At 46.2% G+C, this 26,238-nt stretch overlaps 1 protein-coding gene across 1 annotated transcript in view; it reads right to left on the bottom strand.

Moving 5' to 3' along the window:
- The window catches only part of LOC140084284 (uncharacterized), a 111,179-nt gene that overhangs the window by 68,702 nt on the left and 16,239 nt on the right, over positions 1–26,238 (bottom strand). Inside the window, exon 2 of the mRNA XM_072126439.1 lies at positions 1,723–2,575. Within this exon, the coding sequence (XP_071982540.1) occupies positions 1,723–2,575 (853 nt within the window). The remainder of the gene's footprint in view (positions 1–1,722; positions 2,576–26,238) is intronic.

Below are 26,238 nucleotides of genomic sequence, written 5' to 3'. Positions count from 1 at the left end.
CCAAATTCTGGAGATCTTTGTGCAACCAGTTGCAGGTGAACTTGGACTTCTCTTCCGCCTATCACCCACAGACCAACGGCCAAGTGGAGAGGGTGAATCAGACTTTAGGTTGCTATCTCCGCCATTTCGTCTCTGCCCGTCAGGACGACTGGGCATCTCTTCTACCATGGGCGGAGTTCTCTTACAATTCCCTGGACTCCACTTCTGCCGGTTCTGCTCCCTTTTTTATTAACTATGGACTGCATCCTCGGCCTCCTCTTCCGTTACCTACGTCTGCAGATGTTCCTGCTGTGGAGGACCTGGTACGTGATCTGAAAGCCATCTGGGAGCAAGTCCACACCTCATTGCTCCGAGCTACAGCCCAGACCAAGCGTCAAGCAGACAAAAGACGCCGACCATTCCCTGTTTTAGCTCCTGGTGACAAGGTTTGGCTGTCCGCCAAGTATGTTCGGCTGAAGATCCCGAGCTATAAATTGGGACCTCGGTTCTTGGGTCCATTTGAAATTCTCGGCCGCATCAACCCGGTGGCTTACAAGTTGCGCCTGCCTCCCAGCATGCGCATTCCTAATTCTTTCCACGTTTCTCTCCTTAAGCCAGTCATCTTCAACCGCTTCAACCGACAAATTACTCCTCCTCCGGTACCACAAGCTGATTCCACCGATGTCTTCGAGGTGAAAGAGATTCTGGATACTAAGACTGTGAGAGGTAGACGTTTGTTTCTGGTAGACTGTAAAGGATTTGGTCCTGAGGAGAGATCCTGGGAGCCAGAGGATAACATCCTGGACAAGAGCCTGCTCCAACGTTTTCTCAGGCCCAAGAAGAGAGGGAGGCCGAAGGGGGGGGGGTACTGTCACGGGTGCTCCCGCGATCCCTGTCACGGATCGCGGGCGCATCCATGCTCCTTCATGTGCCCCCGCTGCTGCCCGGCGTCTCTTACCTCTCCCGGCTCCTGCACTTCCTCGAGCTGCCGTGCGCGCGCGTCCCCGCCTCCTAGGGCGCGCGCGCGGCTCCGGCCGAAAATTTAAAGGGCCAGCGCACCGCTAATTGGTGCACTGGCTGAACACCTCACCTTTAAGAATCTGCCTCTTCCTGTGTTCCTTGCCGGATCTTTGTGCCTCATAGCCTTAGAGAAAGCTTACTAGCGATTATTCCTGTGTATTCCTGCGTTCCTGTGTATTCCTGCGTTCCTGTGTGTTCCCGCTCCCGTGTCCTGTGTTACCCGAGTTCCTCCGTGTTGCTGTGTTCCGTGTGCCTGTATTCCCGTTCCCACCTGCCTGGACCTCCTGTTGCTGACCACGGACTTGGACCTGACGTTGCATCTCTGCCGCCTGCCCTGACCCTGTGCCTGGCCCTGTCTACGAGATTGTCATCCGCTAAGGTACCTCGACCTCGGCTGCCACCGTGGGCTAGTCACACCTGGGAACGACCTAGTGGTATCCTGCCGCAGCAAGTCCAACCCGCTTTGCGGCGGGCTCTAGTGAATACCAGGTGCCGCTAGGCTCCGGTTCCGGGTGTTGGCTAGTTACATCTCCCGCGGTGGTCCAGAGGATCCACTGATCCTAACAAAGAGTTAAGTCACTGGGAATATTATCTGGTAGAAAGCTGGCGGCAGATATTATAAAGTATATAACAAAGTCGGGTTAAATATTTTGATAACATTCTATTCATTGGACTCCCCTACGGTGATAATAGAATATTCCAAGTCTATAGGAGATGACTTACATGAAGACGTGCTTCAGGACGGTTGTGCTTTCCCTATTGTCATAGATCTTCTCCCCTATGACCTGAGGGCTTTCAGAAGTTCTTTGTCCTTGGTCAGGCAAGAATTCAAAACTCAGAATATTGTGAATCGTTTTGTCTTTTGTGAATGCAAAAAATCTTAATTCATTGTAATACCAACCCAAATATTCAGCCTTCAACAGATAGTTTGTGTCTGATGGTGTTGGTGGGTCTCCCCTGTAGATGTTTCCAGTGTATTTATCTATACACCACAGTTTTCCATCAGGAGCAAAAGCCATAAAATGAGTGAATCTTGACCAGCCACTGTCTGCGATCAAGAGACATGAAGAAAGCCACTGACTATCTTCATCGGTTGGTGGTGGACCTTTGTAGATTTTGTCTCTGTTGCTCACAGCGTACATGATTCCTTTTGGATCAAATGCTATTGCATCAAACTGGTTCCAAATCTTCATTCCTATTTTCTTTGCCTTCGCATACATCCAGGTCTCGTTCTCGTTTTCTGGTGGCTGACCCTTGTACAATTCTCCATCATGTGTGGTGGCGTACAAATCTCCAAGGGGGTGGAAGACAATTTGTTTAACTCTGTTCCATTCATATTTCCCAACTCTTCGAGCCAATCTAAACCAATCGGCATCTTTATTGGAAGGCATTGGACCTCTGTACATGTCTCCATCACGGATACAGTAGAGCTCCCCCTCTGGGCTGCAGGCAATATGGGTGACATTTGCAATTTTGCCAAAAACGCCTGCTCTTGAGTTATAGCTATCAAGTTGATTTCTTGGTGGCAAGCCAATTTTGATGTTAAAATCCCAAGTCACAGACAGAAGCAAAGTATCTGGAATCAAATAAGAAGTTATTGAGATAACTTTATACTTAATCCGGCTTCTATGCAGAATTCTAGGGTAAAAAATTCTTATTATTTTTGAACTTATCCTCATACATTGTACATATTTGAAGGCACGTATAGTCTGTACTGTTACTCATTGACCACATCCTGTTTCCCCCGTTATAAATGGTAAGCTCTTGTGGTCAGCCCCCCCCTCTTCTTGTATTTTTTCTTCATTGAGTGTAGGCACCAATGGACAAGATTCATCACCCTCCTCTCGTATCTTCACCTTATAGATTGTAAGCAGCTATAGTCATGACTCTTACGCCTCTAGCATATCCTGTATCTCCTACTAATAGGGCTAAAGCTCCTATGATCTGGGCTCTTACTCCTCCACCACCTCTTTTATCTTCTCTTAACAGAGTGTAAGCTCCTGACGTCTAGACTCTAACCCCTCCACTACCTGCTAAATCTTCTCCTTACAGAGTGTAAGCTCCTATGATCTGGACTCTTACTCCTCCACCACCTCCTATATCTACTTACAGAGTGTAAGCTCCTATGATCTGGAATCTTACTCCTCCACCACCTCCTATAACTTCTTACAGAGTGTAAGCTCCTATGATCTGGACACTTTCGCCTCCACCACCTCCTATATCTTCTCCTTACAGAGTGTAAGCTCCTATGATTTGGACTCTTACTCCTCCACCATCTCCTATATCTTCTCCTTACAGACAGTAAGCTACTATGATATGGACTCTTACTCCTCCACCACCTCTTATATTTTCTCCTTACAGAGTGTAAGCTCCTATGATCTGGACTCTTACTCCTCCACCACCTCCTATATCTTCTCCTTACAGAGTGTAAGCTCCTATGATCCGGACTCTTACTCCTCCACCACCTCCTATATCTCCTTACAGAGTGTAAGCTCCTATGATCTGGACTCTTACTCCTCCACCACCTCCTATATCTCCTTACAGAGTGTAAGCTCCTATGATCTGGAATCTTACTCCTCCACCACCTCTTATATCTTCTCCTTACAGAGTGTAAGCTTCTATGATCTGGACTCTTACTCCTACACCACCTCCTATATCTTCTCCTTACAGAGTGTAAGCTCCTATGATCTGGACTCTTAATCCTCCACCACCTCCTATATTTCCTTACAAAGTGTAAGCTCCTATGATTTGGACTCTTACTCCTCCACCACCTTCTATATCTTCTCCTTACAGAGTGTAAGCTCCTATGATCTGGACTCTTACTCCTCCACCACCTCCTATATCTTCTCCTTACAGAGTGTAAGCTCCTATGATCTGGACTCTTACTCCTCCACCACCTCCTATATCTTCTCCATACAGAGTGTAAGCTACTATGATCTGCACTCTTACTCCTCCACCACCTTCTATATCTTCTCCTTACAGAGTGTAAGCTCCTGTGATCTGGATTCTTACTCCTCCACCACCTTCTATATCTTCTCCTTACAGAGTGTAAGCTCCTATGATCTGGACTCTTACTCCTCCACCACCTTCTATATCTTCTTCTTACAGAGTGTAAGCTTCTATGATCTGGACTCTTACTCCTCCAACACCTCTTATATCTCCTTACAGCGTGTAAGCTCCTATGATCTGGACTCTTACTCCTCCACCACCTCCTATATCTTCTCCTTACAGAGTGTAAGCTCCTATGATCTGGACTCTTAAACCTCCACCACCCCCTATATCTCCTTACAGAGTGTAAGCTCCTATGATCTGGACTCTTACTCCTCCACCACCTCCTATATCTTCTCCTTACAGAGTGTAAGCTTCTATGATCTGGACTCTTACTCCTCCACCACCTCCTATATCTTCTCCTTACAGAGTGTAAGCTCCTATGATCTGGACTCTTAATCATCCACCACCTCCTATATCTCCTTACAGAGTGTAAGCTCCTATGATCTGGACTCTTACTCCTCCACCACCTCCTATATCTCCTTAAAGAGTGTAAGCTCCTATGATCTGGAATCTTACTCCTCCACCACCTCTTATATCTTCTCCTTACAGAGTGTAAGCTTCTATGATCTGGACTCTTACTCCTCCACCACCTCCTATATCTTCTCCTTACAGAGTGTAAGCTCCTATGATCTGGACTCTTAATCATCCACCACCTCCTATATCTCCTTACAGAGTGTAAGCTCCTATGATCTGGACTCTTACTCCTCCACCACCTCCTATATCTCCTTACAGAGTGTAAGCTCCTATGATCTGGAATCTTACTCCTCCACCACCTCTTATATCTTCTCCATACAGAGTGTAAGCTCCTATGTTCTGCACTCTTACTCCTCCAACACCTCTGATATCTCCTTACAGAGTGTAAGCTCCTATGATCTGGACTCTCACTCCTCCACCACCTCCTATATCTTCTCCTTACAGAGTGTAAGCTCTTATGATCTGGACTCTTACTCCTTCACCACTTTCTATATCTTCTGCTTACAGAGTGTAAGCTCCTGTGATCTGGACTCTTACTCCTCCACCACCTTCTATATCTTCTCCTTACAGAGTGTAAGCTCCTATGATCTGGACTCTTACTCCTCCATCAGCTCCTATATCTTCTCCTTACAGAGTGTAAGCTCTTATGATCTGGACTCTTACTCCTTCACCACTTTCTATATCTTCTCCTTACAGAGTGTAAGCTCCTATGATCTGGAATCTTACTCCTCCACCACCTCTTATATCTTCTCCTTACAGAGTGTAAGCTTCTATGATCTGGAATCTTACTCCTCCACCACCTCTTATATCTTCTCCATACAGAGTGTAAGTTCCTATCATCTGTACTCTTTCTCCTCCACCACCTTCTATATCTTCTCCTTACAGAGTGTAAGCTCCTATGATCTGGACTCTTACTCCTCCTCCACCTCCTATATCTTCTCTTTACAGAGTGTAAGCTACTATGATCTGGACTCTTACTCCTCCTCCACCTCCTATATCTTCTCTTTACAGAGTGTAAGCTCCTATGATCTGGACTCTTTCCCCTCCACCACCTCATTCATCTTCTCCTTACAGAGTGTAAGCTCCTATGATGTGGACTCTTACTCCCCCACCACCTCCTATATCTTCTCCTTACAGAGTGTAAGCTCCTATGATCTGGACTCTTACTCCCCCACCACCTCCTATATCTTCTCCTTACAGAGTGTAAGCTCCTATGATCTGGACTCTTACTCCTCCACCACCTCCTATATCTTCTCCTTACAGAGTGTAAGCTTCTATGATCTGGACTAAAACTCCTCCACCACCTCCCATATCTTCTCCTTACAAAGTTTAAGCTCCTATAATCTGGACTCTTACTCCTCCACCACCTCCTATATCTTCTCCTTACAGAGTGTAGGCTTCTATGATCTGGACACTTATTCCTCCATCACCTCCTATATCTTCTCCTTACAGAGTGTAAACTTCTATGATCTGGACTCTTACTCCTCCACCACCTCCTATATCTTCTTCTTACAGATTGTAAGCTCCTTTGATCTGTACTCTTACTACTTCACCACCTCCTATATCTTCTCCTTACAGAGTGTAAGCTCCTATGATCTGGACTCTTACTCCTCCACCACCTCCTATATCTTCTTCTTACAGATTGTAAGCTCCTTTGATCTGTACTCTCACTACTTCACCACCTCCTATATCTTCTCCTTACAGAGTGCAATTTCCTATGATATGGACTCTTACTCCTCCATCACCTCCTATATCTTCTCCTTACAGAGTATAAGCTCCTATGATCTGTACTCTTACTCCTCCACCACCTCCTATATCTTCTCCTTACAGAGTATAAGCTCCTATGATCTGTACTCTTTCTCCTCCACCACCTCCTATATCTTCTCCTTACAGAGTATAAGCTCCTATGATCTGTACTCTTACTCCTCCACCACCTCCTATATCTTCTTCTTACAGATTGTAAGCTCCTTTGATCTGTACTCTTACTACTTCACCACCTCCTATATCTTCTCCTTACAGAGTGTAAGCTCCTATAATCTGGACTCCTACTCCTCCATCACCTCCTATATCTTCTCCTTACAGAGTGTAAGCTCCTATGATCTGGACTCTTAGTCCTCCACCACTTCCTTTATCTTCTCTTTACAGAGTGTAAGCTCCTATGATTTAGAAACTTACTCCTCTACCACCTCCGATATCTTCTCCTTACAGAGTGTAAGCTCCTATGATCTGGACTCTTACTACTCCACCACCTCCTATATCTTCTCCTTACAGGGTGTAAGCTCCTATGATCGGGGCTCTTACTCCTCCACCACCTCCTATATCTTCTCCTTACAGAGTGTATGCTCCTATGTTCTGGACTCTTACTATTTTACCACCTCCTATATCTTCTCCTTGCAGAGTGTAAGCTCCTATAATCTGGACTCTTAGTCCTCCACCACTTCCTATATCTTCTCCTTAGAGAGTGTAAGTTCCAATGATCTGGACACTTACTCCTCCAGCACCTCCTATATCTTCTTCTTACAGAGTGTAAGCTCCTATGATCTGGACACTTACTCCTCCACCACCTCCTATATCTTCTTCTTACAGAGAGTAAGCTCCTATGATCTGGACTCTTACTCCCCCACCGCTTGCTATATCTTCTCCTTACAGAGTGTAAGCTCCTATGATCTGGACAGTTACTCCCCCACCACCTCCTATATCTTCTCCTTACATACAGAGTGTAAGCTCCGATGATCTGGATTCTAACTCCTCCACCACCTCCTATATCTTCTCCTTACAGAGTGTAAGCTCCTATGTTCTGGACTCTTACTCCTCCACCACCTTCTATATCTTCTCCTTACAGAGTGTAAGCTCCTATGTTCTGGACTCTTACTCCTCCACCACCTTCTATATCTTCTCCTTACAGAGTGTAAGCTCCTATGATCTGGACTCTTACTCCTCCTCCTGCTTCTATATCTTCTTACAGAGTGTAAGCTCCTATGATCTGGACTCTTACTCCTCCACCACCTCCTATATCTCCTTACAGAGTGTAAGCTCCTATGATCTGGACTCTTACTCCTCCACCACCTCCGATATCTTCTCCTTACAGAGTGTAAGCTCCTATGATCTGGACTCTTACTACTCCACCACTTCCTATATCTTCTCCTTGCAGAGTGTAAGCTCCTATGATCTGGACTCTTACTCCTCCACCACCTTCTATATCTTCTCCTTACAGAGTGTTAGCTCCTATGATCTGGACTCTTACTCCTCCACCACCTTCTATATCTTCTCCTTACAGAGTGTAAGCTCCTATGATCTGGACTCTTACTCCTCCAGCACCTCCTATATCTTCTCCTTACAGAGTGTAAGCTCCTATGATCTGGACACTTACTCCTCCACCACCTCCTATATCTTCTCCTTACAGAGTGTAAGCTCCTATGATCTGTACTCTTACTATTTTACCACCTCCTATATCTTCTCCTTGCAGAGTGTAAGCTCCTATGATCTGTACTCTTTCTCCTCCACCACCTCCTATATGTTCTCCTTACAGAGTGTAAGCTCCTATGATCTGGACACTTACTCCTCCAGCACCTCCTATATCTTCTCCTTACAGAGTGTAATCTCCTATGATCTGGACTCTTACTCCTCCACCACCTTCTATATCTTCTCCTTACAGAGTGTAATCTCCTATGATCTGGACTCTTACTCCTCCATCACCTCCTATATCTTCTCCTTACAGAGTGTAATCTCCTATGATCTGGACTCTTACTCCTCCATCACCTTCTATATCTTCTCCTTACAGAGTGTAAGCTCCTATGATCTGGACTCTTACTCCTCCAGCACCTCCTATATCTTCTCCTTACAGAGTGTAAGCTCCTATGATCGGGACTCTCACTACTCCTCCACCTCCTATATCTTCTCCTTACAGAGTGTAAGCTCCTATGATCGGGACTCTCACTCCTCCACAACCTCCTATATCTTCTCCTTACAGAGTGTAAGCTCCTATGATCTGGACTCTTACTCCTCCAGCACCTCCTATATCTTCTCCTTACAGAGTGTAAGCTCCTATGATCGGGACTCTCACTCCTCCACCACCTCTTATATCTTCTCCTTACAGAGTGTAAGCTCCTATGATCTGGACTCTTACTCCTCCTCCTGCTTCTATATCTCCTTACAGAGTGTAATCTCCTATGATCTGGACTCTTACTCCCCCATCACCTCCTATATCTCCTTACAGAGTGTAAGCTCCTATGATCTGGACTCTTACTCCTCCACCACCTCCTATATCTTCTTCTTACAGGGTGTAAGCTCCTATGATCTGGACTCTTTCTACTCCACCACTTCCTATATCTTCTCCTTGCAGAGTGTAAGCTCCTATGACGGGGACTCTTACTCCTCCAGCACCTCCTATATCTTCTCCTTACAGAGTGTAAGCTCCTATGATCGGGACTCTCACTCCTCCACCACCTCTTATATCTTCTCCTTACAGAGTGTAAGCTCCTCTGATCTGGACACTTACTCCTCCACCACCTCCTATATCTTCATACAGAGTGTAAGCTCCTATGACCGGGACTCTTACTCCACCACCACCTCCTATATCTTCTCCTTACAGAGTGTAAGCTCCTATGATCTGGACTCTCACTCCTCCACAACCTCCTTTATCTTCTCCTTACAGAGTATAAGCTCCTATGATCTGGACTCTCACTCCTCCACCAACTCCTATATCTTCTCCTTACAGAGTGTAAGTTCCTATAATCTGGACTCTTACTCCTCCACCACCTTCTATATCTTCTCCTTACAGAGTGTAAACTTCTATGATCTGTACTATTACTCCTCCACCAACTCCTATATCTTCTCCTTACAGAGTGTAAGCTCCTATAATCTGGACTCTTACTCCTCCACCACCTTCTATATCTTCTCCTTACAGAGTGTAAACTTCTATGATCTGGACTCTTACTCCCCCACCACCTCCTATATCTTCTCCTTGCAGAGTGTAAGCTCCTATGATCGGGACTCTTACTCCTCCATCACCTCCTATATCTTCTCCTTACAAAGTGTAAGCTCCTATGATCTGGACTCTTACTCCTCCACCACCTTCTATATCTTCTCCTTACAGAGTGTAAGCTCCTATGATCTGGACTCTTACTCCTCCACCACCTCCTATATCTCCTTACAGAGTGTAAGCTCCTATGATCTGGACTCTTACTCCTCCACCACCTTCTATATCTTCTCCTTACAGAGTGTAAGCTCCTATGATCTGGACTCTTACTCCTCCACCACCTCCTATATCTCCTTACAGAGTGTAAGCTCCTATGATCTGGACTCTTACTCCCCCACCACCTCCTATATCTTCTCCTTGCAGAGTGTAAGCTCCTATGATCGGGACTCTTACTCCTCCATCACCTCCTATATCTTCTCCTTACAAAGTGTAAGCTCCTATGATCTGGACTCTTACTCCTCCACCACCTTCTATATCTTCTCCTTACAGAGTGTAAGCTCCTATGATCTGGACTCTTACTCCTCCACCACCTCCTATATCTCCTTACAGAGTGTAAGCTCCTATGATCTGGACTCTTACTCCTCCACCACCTCTTATATCTTCTCCTTACAGAGTGTAAGCTCCTATGATCTGGACTCTTACTCCTCCACCACCTCCTATATCTCCTAACAGAGTGTAAGCTCCTATGATCTGGACTCTTACTACTTCACCACCTCCTATATCTTCTCCTTACAGAGTGTAGGCTCCTATGATCTGGACTCTTACTCCTCCACCACCTTCTATATCTTCTCCTTACAGAGTGTAAGCTCCTATGATCTGGACTCTTACTCCTCTAGCACCTCCTATATCTTCTCCTTACAGAGTGTAAGCTCCTATGATCTGGACTCTTACTCCTCCACCACCTTCTATATCTTCTCCTTACAGAGTGTAAGCTCCTATGATCTGGACTCTTACTCCTCTAGCACCTCCTATATCTTCTCCTTACAGAGTGTAAGCTCCTATGATCGGGACTCTCACTCCTCCACCACCTCTTATATCTTCTCCTTACAGAGTGTAAGCTCCTATGATCTGGACACTTACTCCTCCACCACCTCCTATATCTTCATACAGAGTGTAAGCTCCTATGACCGGGACTCTTACTCCACCACCACCTCCTATATCTTCTCCTTACAGAGTGTAAGCTCCTATGATCTGGACTCTTACTTCTACACCACCTCCTATATGTTCTCCTTACAGAGTGTAATTTCCTATGATATGGACTCTTACTCCTCCACAACCTCCTATATCTTCTCCTTACAGAGTATAAGCTCCTATGATCTGGACTCTCACTCCTCCACCACCTCCTATATCATCTCCTTACAGAGAATAAGCTCCTATGATCTGGACTCTTACTCCTCCACCACTTGCTATATCTTCTCCTTACAGAGTGTAAACTTCTATGATCTGGACTCTTACTCCTCCACCAACTCCTATATCTTCTCCTTACAGAGTGTAAGCTCCTTCAATCTGGACTCTTACTCCTCCACCACCTCCTATATCTTCTCCTTACAGAGTGTAAGCTCCTATGATCTGGACTCTTACTCTTTCATCACCTCCTATATCTCCTTACAGAGTGTAAGCTCCTATGATCGGGACTCTTACTCCTCCACAACATTCTATATCTTCTCCTTACAGAGTGTAAGCTCCTATGATCTGGACTCTTACTCCCCAACCACCTTCTATATCTTCTCCTTACAGAGTGTAAGCTCCTATGATCTGGACTCTTACTCCTCCTCCACCTCCTATATCTCCTTACAGAGTGTAAGCTCCTATGATCTGGACTCTTTCCCCTCCACCACCTCCTTCATCTTCTCCTTACAGAGTGTAAGCTCCTATGATGTGGACTCTTACTCCTCCTCCTGCTTCTATATCTTCTTACAGAGTGTAAGCTCCTATGATCTGGACTCTTACTCCTCCACCACCTCCTATATCTTCTCCTTACAGAGTGTAAGCTCCTATGACCGGGACTCTTACTCCTCCATCACCTCCTATATCTTCTCCTTACAGAGTGTATGCTTCTATGATCTGGACTCTTACTCCTCCATCACCTCCTATATCTTCTCCTTACAGAGTGTAAGCTCCTATGATCTGGACTCTTACTCCTCCAGCACCTCCTATATCTTCTCCTTACAGAGTGTAAGCTCCTATGATCTGGACTCTTGTTCCTCCTCCACCTCCTATATCTTCTCCTTACAGAGTGTAAGCTCCTATGATCTGGACTCTTGTTCCTCCTCCACCTCCTATATCTTCTCCTTACAGAGTGTAAGCTCCTATGATCTGGACTAAAACTCCTCCACCACCTCCTATATCTTCTCCTTACAGAGTGTAAGCTCCTATAATCTGGACTCTTAGTCCTCCAGCACCTCCTATATCTCCTTACAGAGTGTAAGCTCCTATGATCTGGACTCTTACTCCTCCACCACCTCCTATATCTTCTCCTTACAGAGTGTAAGCTCCTATGATCTGGACTCTTACTCCTCCACCACCTCCTATATCTCCTTACAGAGTGTAAGCTCCTATGATCTGGACTTTTACTACTTCACCACCTCCTATATCTTTTCCTTACAGAGTGTAAGCTCCTATGATCTGGACTCTTACTCCTCCACCACCTTCTATATCTTCTCTTTACAGAGTGTAAGCTCCTATGATCTGGACTCCTACTCCTCCATCACCTCCTATATCTTCTTCTTACAGAGTGTAAGTTCCTATGATCGGGACTCTCACTCCTCCACCACCTCTTATATCTTCTCCTTACAGAGTGTAAGCTCCTATGATCTGGACACTTACTCCTCCACCACCTCCTATATCTTCATACAGAGTGTAAGCTCCTATGACCGGGACTCTTACTCCACCACCACCTCCTATATCTTCTCCTTACAGAGTGTAAGCTCCTATGATCTGGACTCTTACTTCTACACCACCTCCTATATGTTCTCCTTACAGAGTGTAATTTCCTATGATATGGACTCTTACTCCTCCACAACCTCCTATATCTTCTCCTCACAGAGTGTAAGCTCCTATGATCTGGACTCTTACTCCACCACCACCTCCTCTATCTTCTCCTTACAGAGTGTAAACTTCTATGATCTGGACTCTTACTCCTCCACCAACTCCTATATCTTTTCCTTACAGAGTGTAAGCTCCTTCAATCTGGACTCTTACTTCTCCACCACCTTCTATATCTTCTCCTTACAGAGTGTAAACTTCTATGATCTGGACTCTTACTCTTTCATCACCTCCTATATCTCCTTACAGAGTGTCAGCTCCTATGATCTGGACACTTACTCCTCCACAACATTCTATATCTTCTCCTTACAGAGTGTAAGCTCCTACGATCTGGACTCTTACTCCCCAACCACCTTCTATATCTTCTCCTTACAGAGTGTAAGCTCCTATGATCTGGACTCTTACTCCTCCTCCACCTCCTATATCTCCTTACAGAGTGTAAGCTCCTATGATCTGGACTCTTTCCCCTCCACCACCTCCTTCATCTTCTCCTTACAGAGTGTAAGCTCCTATGATGTGGACTCTTACTCCTCCTCCTGCTTCTATATCTTCTTACAGATTGTAAGCTCCTATGATCTGGACTCTTACTCCTCCACCACTTCCTATATCTTCTCCTTGCAGAGTGTAAGCTCCTATGATCAGGACTCTTACTCCTCCACCACCTCCTATATCTTCTCCTTACAGAGTGTAAGCTCCTATGATCTGGACTCTTACTCCTCCACCACCTCCTTTATCTCCTTACAGAGTGTAAGCTCCTATGATCTGGACTCTTACTACTCCACAACCTCCTATATCTTCTCCTTACAGAGTGTAAGCTCCTTTGATCTGGACTCTTACTCCTCCACCACCTCCTTTATCTCCTTACAGAGTGTAAGCTCCTATGATCTGGACTCTTACTCCTCCATCACCTCCTATATCTTCTCCTTACAGAGTGTAAGCTCCTATGATCGGGACTCTTACTCCTCCATCACCTCCTATATCTTCTCCTTACAGAGTGTAAGCTCCTATGATCGGGACTCTTACACCTCCACCACCTCCTATATCTTCTCCTTACAGAGTGTAAGCTCCTATGATCTGGACTCTTACTCCTCCACCACCTCCTATATCTTCTCTTACTGAGTGTAAGCTCCTATGATCGGGACTCTTACTCCTCCACCACCTCCTATATCTTCTCCTTACAGAGTGTAAGCTCCTATGACCGGGACTCTTACTCCTCCATCACCTCCTATATCTTCTCCTTACAGAGTGTAAGCTTCTATGATCTGGACTCTTACTCCTCCATCACCTCCTATATCTTCTCCTTACAGAGTGTAAGCTCCTATGATCTGGACTCTTACTCCTCCAGCACCTCCTATATCTTCTCCTTACAGAGTGTAAGCTCCTATGATCTGGACTCTTGTTCCTCCTCCACCTCCTATATCTTCTCCTTACAGAGTGTAAGCTTCTATGATCTGGACTAAAACTCCTCCACCACCTCCTATATCTTCTCCTTACAGAGTGTAAGCTCCTATAATCTGGACTCTTAGTCCTCCAGCACCTCCTATATCTCCTTACAGAGTGTAAGTTCCTATGATCTGGACTCTTACTACTTCACCACCTCCGATATATTCTCCTTACAGAGTGTAAGCTCCTATGATCTGGACTCTTACTCCTCCACCACCTCCTATATCTTCTCCTTACAGAGTGTAAGCTCCTATGATCTGGACTCTTACTCCTCCACCACCTCCTATATCTTCTCCTTACAGAGTGTAAGCTCATATGATCTGTACTCTTTCTCCTCCACCACCTCCTATATGTTCTCTTTACAGAGTGTAAGCTCCTATGATCTGTACTCTTACTCCTCCACCACCTCCTATATCTTCTCTTTACAGAGTGTAAGCTCCTATGATCTGGACTCTTACTCCTTCATCACCTCCTATATCTTCTCCTTACAGAGTGTAAGTTCCTATGATCTGGACTCTTACTCCTCCACCACCTCCTATATCTTCTCCTTGCAGAGTGTAAGCTCCTATGATCTGTACTCTTTCTCCTCCACCACCTCCTATATGTTCTCCTTACAGAGTGTAAGCTCCTATGATATGGACTCTCACTCCTCCACCACCTCCTATATCTCCTTACAGAGTGTAAGCTCCTATGATCTGGACTCTTACTCCTCCACCACCTCCTATATCTTCTCCTTGCAGAGTGTAAGCTCCTATGATCTGTACTTTTTATCCTCCATCACCTCCTATATCTTCTCCTTACAGAGTGTAAGCTCCTATGATCGGGACTCTTACTCCCCCACCACCTCCTATATCTTCTCCTTACAGAGTGTAAGCTCCTATGATCTGGACTCTTACTACTTCACCACCTCCTATATCTTCTCCTTGCAGAGTGTAAGCTCCTATGATCTGGACTCTTAGTCCTCCACCACCTCCTATATCTTCTCCTTGCAGAGTGTAAGCTCCTATGATCTGGACTCGTACTCCTCCACCACCTCCTATATCTTCTCCTTACAGAGTGTAAGCTCCTATGATCTGGACTCTTACTCCTCCACCACCTCCTACATCTTCTTCTTACAGAGTGTAAGCTCCTATGATCTGGACTCGTACTCCTCCACCACCTCCTATATCTTCTCCTTACAGAGTGTAAGCTCCTATGATCTGGACTCTTACTCCTCCACCACCTCCTATATCTTCTTCTTACAGAGTGTAAGCTCCTATGATCTGGACTCGTACTCCTCCACCACCTCCTATATCTTCTCCTTACAGAGTGTAAGCTCCTATGATCTGGACTCTTACTCCTCCACCACCTCCTATATCTTCTCTTTACAGAGTGTAAGCTCATATGATTTAGAAACTTACTCCTCCACCACCTCCTATATCTCCTTACAGAGTGTAAGCTCCTATGATCTGTACTCTTTCTCCTCCATCACCTCCTATATCTTCTCCTTACAGAGTGTAAGCTCCTATGAACTGGACTCTTACTACTCCACCACCTCCTATATCTTCTCCTTACAGAGTGTAAGCTCCTATGATCTGGACTCTTACTCCCCACCACCTCCTATATCTTCTTCTTACAGAGTGTAAGCTCCTATGTTCTGGACTCTTACTCCCCCACCACTTGCTATATCTTCTCCTTACAGAGTGTAAGCTCCTATGATCTGGATTCTTACTCCTCCACCGCCTCCTATATCTTCTCCTTACAGAGTGTAAGCTCCTATGTTCTGGACTCTTACTCCTCCTCCTGCTTCTATATCTTCTCTTTACAGAGTGTAAGCTCCTATGATCTGGACTCTTACTACTCCACCACCTCCTATATCTTCTCCTTACAGAGTGTAAGCTCCTATGATCTGGACTCTTACTCCTCCACCACCTCCTATATCTTCTCCTTACAGCGTGTAAGCTCCTATGATCTGGACTCTTACTTAGCCATCACCTCCTATATCTTCTCCTTACAGAGTGTAAGCTCCTATGATCTGGACTCTTAGTCCTCCACCACCTCCTATATCTTCTCCTTACAGAGTGTAAGCTCCTATGATCGGGACTCTCACTCCTCCACCACCTCTTATATCTTCTCCTTACAGAGTGTAAGCTCCTATGATCTGGACTCTTACTCCTCCACCACCTCCTATATCTTCTCCTTACAGCGTGTAAGCTCCTATGATCTGGACAGTTACTCCTCCACCACCTCCTATATCTTCTCCTTACAGAGTGTAAGCTCCTATGATCTGGACTCTTACTCCTCCACCACCTCCTATATCTTCTCCTTACAGAGTGTAAGCTCCTATGATCTGGACTCTTACTCCTCCACCACCTCCTATATCTTCTCCTTACAGAGTGTAGGCTTCTATGATCTGGACTCTTACTCCTCCACCACCTCCTATATCTTCTCCTTACAGAGTGTAAGCTCCTATGATCTGGACTCTTACTCCTCCACCACCTCCTATATCTTCTCCTTACAGCGTGTAAGCTCCTATGATCTGGACTCTTACTCCTCCACCACCTCCTATATCTTCTCCTTACAGAGTGTAAGCTCCTATGATCTGTACTCTTACTCCTCCACCACCTCCTATATCTTCTCCTTACAGAGTGTAAGCTCCTATGATCTGGACTCTTACTCCTCCACAACCTCCTATATCTTCTCCTTACAGAGTGTAAGCTCCTATGATCTGGACTCTTACTCCTCCACCACCTCCTATATCTCCTTACAGCGTGTAAGCTCCTATGATCTGGACTCCTACTTCTCTCCCTCCTCCTATATTCTCTCCTCAAAAAATGTTGTGCTAATATGGAGTTTTAAAAAACAAGGATACCTGCGCTGGCTATAAAATTAGGACTATTAGGTTTTTTTAATATTATGTTTTTAACAATAAATATATATATTTTTTTATAAATTAATAAAATTGTTTTGAGAATGGCACCTTATCTGGGTATAGCGATACAACAGAATTATAAAAAGATACATTTTAAAACTAAACAGAACGAAACTATTTGTCCAGACCAACCACAAGAACTTGATCAGCTTTCTCCCTGACAATGGCACCGTACCTATAAGACTACCCGCATCAGTGAGATTAGGAATTCAACCCTGAGGAAGAGAGCCGGAGCTCTCGACAACGCGTCGGTGGAAAACCCTTTTGTCTCACCAGACGGACCGTACCTAGGGTGACGTCACCGGTACCTTGTTAGTCAGATACAGCGAAGCCACCGGCCGGGGCTCGCGTGCTGATCTGCATTTTGTGGATTACTACTTGGCTTGGAAACGCTATCCGAAGTGAAATACACCTCACGAAAAGATTATTGCTCTACATGAGATTTACGAGACCTACGGGACAAAACCTCACTAAACGGAAGGAATCAAACTTCCCACACAGGAGGGGTGCCACTTACAGGTTAGTGCATCGTGCACACTGATGTTTAAATCATTGTAGATCCGTTACTGGTATAGCGTTTATCCGAACCTAATAGTCCTAATTTTATAGCCAGCGCAGGTATCCTTGTTTTTTACTTAAGTAGTGTTTGTAGCAGTGGAGAGGCACACTGTCCTTACCAGCGAAGGTTTTTTCCTTTCTCTTTTTTTGCTTATTTAAGCACTTTGTCCAACCCATCTACATCTTTGCGCCAGTGTATATCAAAAATACCCCCCTAATATGGAGTTTTCCTGTTTCGGATGAATAAAGTATTATTATTACTCCACCATCACATTGCTCCAACAAGGTATTGTCTCCTTTATCCTTCTAAAATTTTTACTTTTCACAATTTTACCCTTTTGTTACATGCAGTTTTGGAGCTTTTTCCATCTGTGTACAGTCACAATGTCCCTGACAATTCATGTTCTCCTCCCCTTTTACCTGCTACTCATCTTCTCAAAGAGTCTTATCACCAAGTGCCCTCTTACCACCCAGTGCCCTCCTACCTCTTACTGCATCTCCTTACCACCTAGTGCCCTCTTATCACCTAGTGCCCTCTTATCACCAAGTGCCCTCCTACCTCTTACTGCATCTCCTTACCACCTAGTGCCATCTTATCACCTAGTGCCCTCTTATCACCAAGTGCCCTCCTACCTCTTACTGCATCTCCTTACCACCTAGTGCCATCTTATCACCTAGTGCCCTCTTATCACCAAGTGCCCTCCTACCTCTTACTGCATCTCCTTACCACCTAGTGCCATCTTATCACCTAGTGCCCTCTTACCACCTAGTGCCCTCTTATCACCTAGTGCTCTCTTACCACCTAGTACCCTCTTATCACCTAGTGCCCTCTTACCACCTAGTGCCTTCTTACCACCTATTGCCCTCTTACCACCTAGTGCCCTCTTATCACCTAGTGCCCTCTTATCACCTAGTGCTCTCCTACCACCTAGTGCCCTCTTATCACCTAGTGCTCTCTTACCACCTAGTGCCCTCTTATCACCTAGTGCCCTCTTATCACCTAGTGCCCTCTTATCACCTAGTGCCCTCTTATCACCTAGTGCTCTCTTATCACCTAGTGCCCTCTTACCATTTAGTGCCCTCTTACCACCTAGTGCCCTCTTACCACCTAGTGCCCTCTTATCACCTAGTGCTCTCTTATCACCTAGTGCTCTCTTATCACCTATTGCCCTCTTACCACCTAGTGCTCTCTTATCAACTAGTGCTCTCTTATCACCTAGTGCTCTCTTACCACCTATTGCCCTCTTACCACCTAGTGCTCTCTTATCAACTAGTGCTCTCTTATCACCTAGTGCCCTCTTACCACCTAGTGCTCTCTTATCACCTAGTGCCCTCTTATCACCTAGTGCCCTCTTATCACCTAGTGCTCTCTTATCACCTAGTACCCTCTTCTCACCTAGTGCCCTCTTATCACCTAGTGCTCTCCTACCACCTAGTGCTCTCTTACCACCTAGTGCTCTCTTACCACCTAGTGCCCTCTTACCACCTAGTGCTCTCTTACCACCTAGTGCCCTCTTACCACCTATTGCTCTCCTACCACCTAGTGCCCTCTTATCACCTAGTGCTCTCTTATCACCTAGTGCTCTCTTACCACCTAGTGCCCTCTTACCACCTAGTGCTCTCTTACCACCTAGTGCCCTCTTACCACCTATTGCTCTCCTACCACCTAGTGCTCTCTTACCAGCTCGTGGTCTGTTACCACCTAGTGCTCTCTTACCACCTAGTGCCCTCTTATCACCTAGTGCTCTCTTATCACCTAGTGCCCTCTTATCACCTAGTGCTCTCTTATCACCTAGTGCTCTCTTACCACCTAGTGCCCTCTTATCACCTAGTGCTCTCTTATCACCTAGTGCTCTCTTACCACCTAGTGCCCTCTTATCACCTAGTGCCCTCTTATCACCTAGTGCCCTCTTATCAACTAGTGCCCTCTTATCAACTAGTGCCCTCTTATCACCTAGTGCCCTCTTATCAACAACTAGTGCTCTCTTATCACCTAGTGCCCTCTTATCACCTAGTGCTCTCTTATCACCTAGTGCTCTCTTACCACCTAGTGCCCTCTTATCACCTAGTGCCCTCTTACCACCTAGTGCTCTCTTATCAACTAGTGCTCTCTTATCACCTAGTGCCCTCTTATCACCTAGTGCCCTCTTATCACCTAGTGCTCTCTTATCACCTAGTGCTCTCTTACCACCTAGTGCTCTCTTATCAACTAGTGCTCTCTTATCACCTAGTGCCCTCTTATCACCTAGTGCCCTCTTATCACCTAGTGCCCTCTTATCACCTAGTGCTCTCCTACCACCTAGTGCTCTCTTACCACCTAGTGCTCTCTTACCACCTAGTGCCCTCTTTCCACCTAGTACCCTCTTACCACCTAGTGCTCTCTTACCACCTAGTGCCCTCTTATCACCTAGTGCTCTCTTACCACCTATTGCTCTCTTATCACCTAGTGCTCTCTTACCACCTATTGCTCTCTTATCACCTAGTGCCCTCTTACCACCTATTGCTCTCCTACCACCTAGTGCCCTCTTATCACCTAGTGCTCTCTTATCACCTAGTGCTCTCTTATCACCTAGTGCCCTCTTATCACCTAGTGCTCTCCTACCACCTAGTGCCCTCTTATCACCTAGTGCTCTCTTATCACCTAGTGCTCTCTTACCACCTAGTGCCCTCTTACCACCTATTGCTCTCTAATCACCTAGTGCCCTCTTACCACCTATTGCTCTCCTACCACCTAGTGCTCTCTTACCAGCTCGTGGTCTGTTACCACCTAGTGCTCTCCTACCACCTAGTGCTCTCTTATCACCTAGTGCTCTCTTATCACCTAGTGCCCTCTTATCACCTAGTGCTCTCCTACCACCTAGTGCCCTCTTATCACCTAGTGCTCTCTTATCACCTAGTGCTCTCTTACCACCTAGTGCCCTCTTACCACCTATTGCTCTCTTATCACCTAGTGCCCTCTTACCACCTATTGCTCTCCTACCACCTAGTGCTCTCTTACCAACTCGTGGTCTGTTACCACCTAGTGCTCTCTTATCACCTAGTGCCCTCTTATCACCTATTGCTCTCCTACCACCTAGTGCTCTCTTACCACCTAGTGCCCTCTTACCACCTAGTGCTCTCTTACCACCTAGTGCCCTCTTACCACCAAGTGCCCTCTTACTACCTAGTGCTCTCTTACCACCTAGTGCCCTCTTATCACCTAGTGCTCTCTTACCACCTAGTGCTCTCTTACCACCTAGTGCTCTCTTATCACCTAGTGCTCTCTTACCACTTAGTGCCCTCCTGCCACCTAGTGCCTTCTTCCTGCCCCATGACATTACTCTACATCTAGTCACTACTTCTCACTGTCCTGCCATGGCAGGTTACTCTTCTCATCTGCTCCTGTCACCCCTATTATACTGTCAGTCCACTCCATAACTCAGTTTCTTTTACATGTTCCATGACTGTTCCCCCAGGCACCTGCTTCCTCTGTCCTGTACCAGACACTGGGGCAGATTTACTTACCCGGTCCATTCGCGATCCAGCAGCGCGTTCTCTGCAGTGGCCGGAATGCCCTGAAGTTCACCGACACTTTTTTTTTTAAAATGCGGCGGTTTTTCCGAATCCGTCGGGTTATCGTTCGGCCACGCCCTCCGATTTCCGTCGCGTGCATGCCAGCGCCAATGCGTCACGATCCGATCGCGTGCGCCAAAATCCCAGGGCAATTCAGGGAAAATTTTCGCAAATCGGAAATATTCGGGTAACACGTCGGACCCTTAGTAAATGACCCCCACTGTGACACTTTCAATATCTCTTGTCACAGTCATTGGGGCACATTTATTAACGGCCCAATTCGCATTTTTCCGACTGGCCATCGGAAAACCCGACGGATTCGTAAAAACCGCCGAATTTTGGAAAAAAAATTGGTCGCACGCGCCATACCTACATGCACCAGGAAGAGTTCGGTGAACTTCGACGCACCTCGGCGGACCTCGGCGCAGCGGCGACACCTGGTGGACATCGGGCGCAGGACCTTCATGAATCGCCGGAAGACCCGAACGCTCGTCGGAGAAGCCGCCGCTGGAACGCGAATGGACCCGGTAAGTAAATGTGCCCCATTTTCTTCTACAAGTGTATTTCTCCCCTCAGAGAGATCTGTGTGCTGTTGCCTCAATCAAACTAATATGTCTCCTCTTCCCCTCCTCAGAGTCCTGCCAGGTTACATCTGTCCCCACTTTCCCTGCCTGATGACAGGCTGCATCTCCTTCCTGATCCCAGTAACACTATTTGAAGGCAACCTGTCAGCAGATTTACCCCATTAAACATCTAACCCCTCAGGTCAGGTATAAATTAAATATATAAATATTTTCTTTCTAGAATTTCCTCTTTTATGTAAAAATCGTCAGAAAAGAGTCATCTTTTAACTGAGATGAGACACGTTTAGAGGCTTCAGGAGGAAGGATTACATAAGACGCTCCTATATTCGGTTATATAACACCTACAAACAGCTGGTGCAGGAATATTATCTTCTAGAACTGAATATAGAGGTGTCTGACGACTGTCCCCCTGCAACCTCTAAACTTAGCTACATAGTTAATATGGTTAAAATAAGACCCACGTCCATCAAGTTCAACAAAGGAGGGAAACAATTCTATATAATAACATGCCCATTGATGATGGAAAAAGGCATTTAAGCTCTCTGCTGTCCCTGCTGTGCTCTGCTCCTGAGCTCTCTGCTGTCCCTGCTGTGCTCTACTCCTGAGCTCTCTGCTGTCCCTGCTGTGCTCTGCTCCTGAGCTCTCTGCTGTCCCTGCTGTGCTCTGCTCCTGAGCTCTCTGCTGTCCCTGCTGTGCTCTGCTCCTGAGCTCCCTGCTGTCCCTTCTGTGCTATGCTCCTAAGCTTTCTGCTGTCCCTTCTGTGCTCTGCTCCTGAGCTCTCTGCTGCCCCTGTTGTGCTCTGCTTCAGTACTTTTTGCTGACCCTTCTGTGCTCAGCTCCTAAACTCTCTGCTGTCACCGCTGTCCTCTGCTCCTGAGCTCTCTGCTGTCGCTTCTGTGCTCTGCTCCTGCGCTCTCTCCCTGCTGTGAGGTCCTGAGATCTCTCCTGTTCCTGTTGTGCACTATTCTAGTGTTCTCTGCTGTCCCTTCTGTGATCGGCTCCTGAACTCTCTGCTGTTCCTGTTGTGCTCTACTTCAGTGCTTTCTGTTGTCCCTTCTGTGCTCTGTTCCTGGGCTCTCTGCTGCCCTTTTTGTGCTATGCTCCTGACCTCTCTACTATCCCTTTTGTGCTATGTTCCTGAACTCTCTGCTAACACTTCTGTGCTCTGCCCCTGAGCTCTCTTCTGTCCCTTCTGTGATCTGCTTCTGAGCTCTCTGCTCTCCCTGATTTGCTATGCTCCTGAGCTCTCTGCTGACCCTACTGTGCTCTGCTCCTGAGCTCTCTGCTGTCCATTCTGTACTTTGTTCCTGAGCTCTCTGCTGTTGCTTCTATGCTTTGCTCCTGAGCTTTCTTCCTTGCTGTGCTCTTCTCTTTAGCTCTGTTGTTCCTATTGTTCTCTGTTCATGTTCTCTCTGCTGCCCCTTCTTTGTTCTGCTCCTGAGCTCTCTGCTGTCATTGTTGTACTCCGCTCCTGAGCTCTCTGCTGTCACTTCTGTGCTCTGCTTCAGAGCTCTCTGCTGTCCCTGCTGTGCTCTGCTCCTAAACTCTCTGCTGTCCCTGCTGTGCTCTGCTCCTGAGCTCTGTACTTTCCCTTCTGTGCTATGTTACTGAGCTCGCTGCTGCCCCTTCTGTGCTCTGCTCCTGACTTCTCTTCTGTTCCTTCTGTGATCTGCTCCTGAGTTCTCTTCTGTTCCTTCTGTGATCTGCTTCTGAGCTCTCTGCTCTTCTTTATGTGCTCTGCTTGATGTGCTATGCTCCTGTACTCTCTGCTGTCCCTTCTGTGCTCTGCTCCTAAGTTTTCTGCTCTCCCTGATTTGCTATGCTCCTGAGCTCTGTGCTGACCCTACTGTGCTCTGCACCTGAGCTCTCTGCTGTCCCTGCTGTGCCCTGCTCTTGAGCTCTCTGCTGTCCCTACTGTGCTCTGCGTCTGAGCTCTTTGCTGTCCCTTCTTTGCTCTGCTCCTGTGCTGTCTGCTGTCCCTGCTGTGCTCTGCTCCTGAGCTCTCTACTTTCCCTTCTGTGCTATGTTACTGAGCTCTCTGCTGCCCCTTTTGTGCTCTGCTCCGGAGCTCTCTGCTGTCCCTGCTGTGCTCTGCTCCTGAGCTATCTGCTGTCCCTGCTGTGCTCTGCTCCTGAGCTCTCTGCTGTCCCTGCTGTGCTCTGCTCCTGTGCTCTTTCCTGTCCCTTCTGTGCTCTGCTCCTGAACTTACTGCTCTCCATGATGTGCTCTGCTCCTGAGCTCTCTGCTCTCCCTGCTGTGCTCTGCTCCTGTGCAGTCTGCTGTCCCTGCTGTGCTCTGCTCCTGTGCTGTCTGCTGTCCCTGCTGTGCTCTGCTCCTGAGCTCTCTACTTTCCCTTCTGTGCTATGTTACTGAGCTCTCTGCTGCCCCTTTTGTGCTCTGCTCCGGAGCTCTCTGCTGTCCCTGCTGTGCTCTGCTCCTGAGCTATCTGCTGTCCCTGCTTTGCTCTGCTCCTGAGCTCTCTGCTGTCCTTGCTGTGCTCTGCTCCTGAGCTCTCTGCTGTCCTTGTTGTGCTCTGCTCCTGAGCTCTTTCCTGTCCCTTCTGTGCTCTGCTCCTGAACTCACTGCTCTCCATGATGTGCTCTGCTTATGAGCTCACTGCTCTCCCTGCTGTGCTCTGCTCCTGAGGTCACTGCTCTTCATGATGTGCTCTGCTTCTGATCTTGGCTCTTCCACATATTCACAATTCTTACAGTAAAGAAGTCTTGTGTCTGTAGTATTACCTATGCTAATGTGTTCAGTAGAATTCCCAAACTTTATTAAACGTTTTTCAGCTTTTCCTTTGAGACAATAAAGGAAATCAACCATCAAAACCCATCACGATAATTGTAGGGACACTTACTCATAGATGGAGGCACCGTGACTGTGGTAATCTTCTTATTTTTTGTTATCCAAGTCCTCCTTCCTAAAAACAACCTTTAAAATTAGGCAAATGAGTAGTGTCTCTGGGGGTTGTTACCATAGCCCATCAGTGTTGCAGTTTTACTGGCTGTCACACTATGCAGGAGAAACTACCCCTCCCATTGTGTTCTTAAACTTCCTCTGCTGCAGTGAAATTAAAGGTGGGGATAGGGGAAACAGTGTCACAGCCTGAGAATCTGCAGCAAGGAGGGGCTCTCGTAACACTCCCAGAGCCTTTTTAGGTTCATTAGCATAATAATGAAAGTTGATTTTAGGATAACAAATATAAGAAGATTACCACAGTCCTGGTGCCTGGATCTATGAGTAGGTGTTCCTGGTTTATCATGAGGGATTTTGATGGTAGATTTACATTTAAAAACTAATAAGAAAATGCCTAAAAACCAAGTACATTCTCATCAATTCCTCTCTGCTCTCACGACTATTCTGTATAATGTAAGATGCAGCAGCATGAACATGTGTCTGTGTAGCTGTGATAGTCGGGCTTATATTAAGGCTAAGCCGGGACCTGTAGTAAGTGGTCAGTACATTACACAACAATCAGGTTTGATTTCCTGCAAGTTGAGGACATTTTCAACAAATTTTTAAACACTGAAAATACTATGAACACTATTAAACAGTGAGGACTGTAAAATACTATGCTACAGTGATATAACTAAAGCAAGGAAGAAGAAAGATGCTAGTGAGAGAGGACTAAGTAAGGAAAGAGGACTAAGTATGGACAAAGGAGTAAGTATGTACAGAGGACTAAGTATGGACAGAGGACTATGTATGTACAGATGACTAAGTATGGACAGAGGACTAAGTATGGATAGAGGACTAAGTATGGAGAGAGGACTAAGTATGTACAGAGGACTAAGCATAAAGAGAGAGGACTAAGTATGGAGAGAGGACTAAGTATGGACAGAGGAATAAGTATGGAGAAAGTACTAAGTATGGACAGAGGACTAAGTATGGGGAGAGGACTAAGTATGGGGAGAGGACTAAGTATGGACAGATGACTAAGTATGGACAGCGAACTAAGTATGATGAGAGGACCAAGTATGGGGAGAGGACTAAGTGTGGAGAGAGGACTCTGATGGAGAGAAGAATAAGTATGGACAGAGGAATAAGTAAGATGAGAGGACTAAGCATGGGGAGAGGACTAAATATGGACAGAAGACTAAGTATTGACAGATGACTAAGAATAGACAGAGGACTAAGTATGATGAGAGGACTAAGTATGGGGAGAGGACTAAGTATGGGGAGAGGACTCTGATGGAGAGAGGACTATGTATGGACAAAAGAATAAGTAAGAAGAGAGGACTAAATATGTAAAGAGGACTAAGTATGGACAGAAAACTAAGTATGGAGAGAGGACTAAGTATGGACAGAAAACTAAGTATGGAGACAGGACTAAGTATGGACAGAAGACTAAGTATGGGGAGAGGACTAAGGATGGGGAGAGGACTAAGTATGGATAGAGGACTATGATGGAGAGAGGACTATGACGGTGAGAGGACTATGATGGAGAGAGGACTAAGTATTGAGAGAGGAGTAAGCATGGGGGAGGACTAAGTATGGAGAGAGGACTAAGTATGGGGAGAGGACTAGGTATGGACAGATGACTAAGTAAGGACAGCGTACTAAGCATGATGAGAGGGCTAAGTATGGGGAGAGGACTAAGTATGGGGAGAGGACTAAGTGTGGAGAGAGGACTCTGATGG

Source organism: Engystomops pustulosus, chromosome 1, assembly GCF_040894005.1.
Source record: "Engystomops pustulosus chromosome 1, aEngPut4.maternal, whole genome shotgun sequence".
NCBI classification, from domain to species: Eukaryota; Metazoa; Chordata; class Amphibia; order Anura; family Leptodactylidae; genus Engystomops; species Engystomops pustulosus.
Note: the sequence above shows the minus strand (reverse complement) of the source record. Positions and strands in the feature narration are given on the sequence as shown.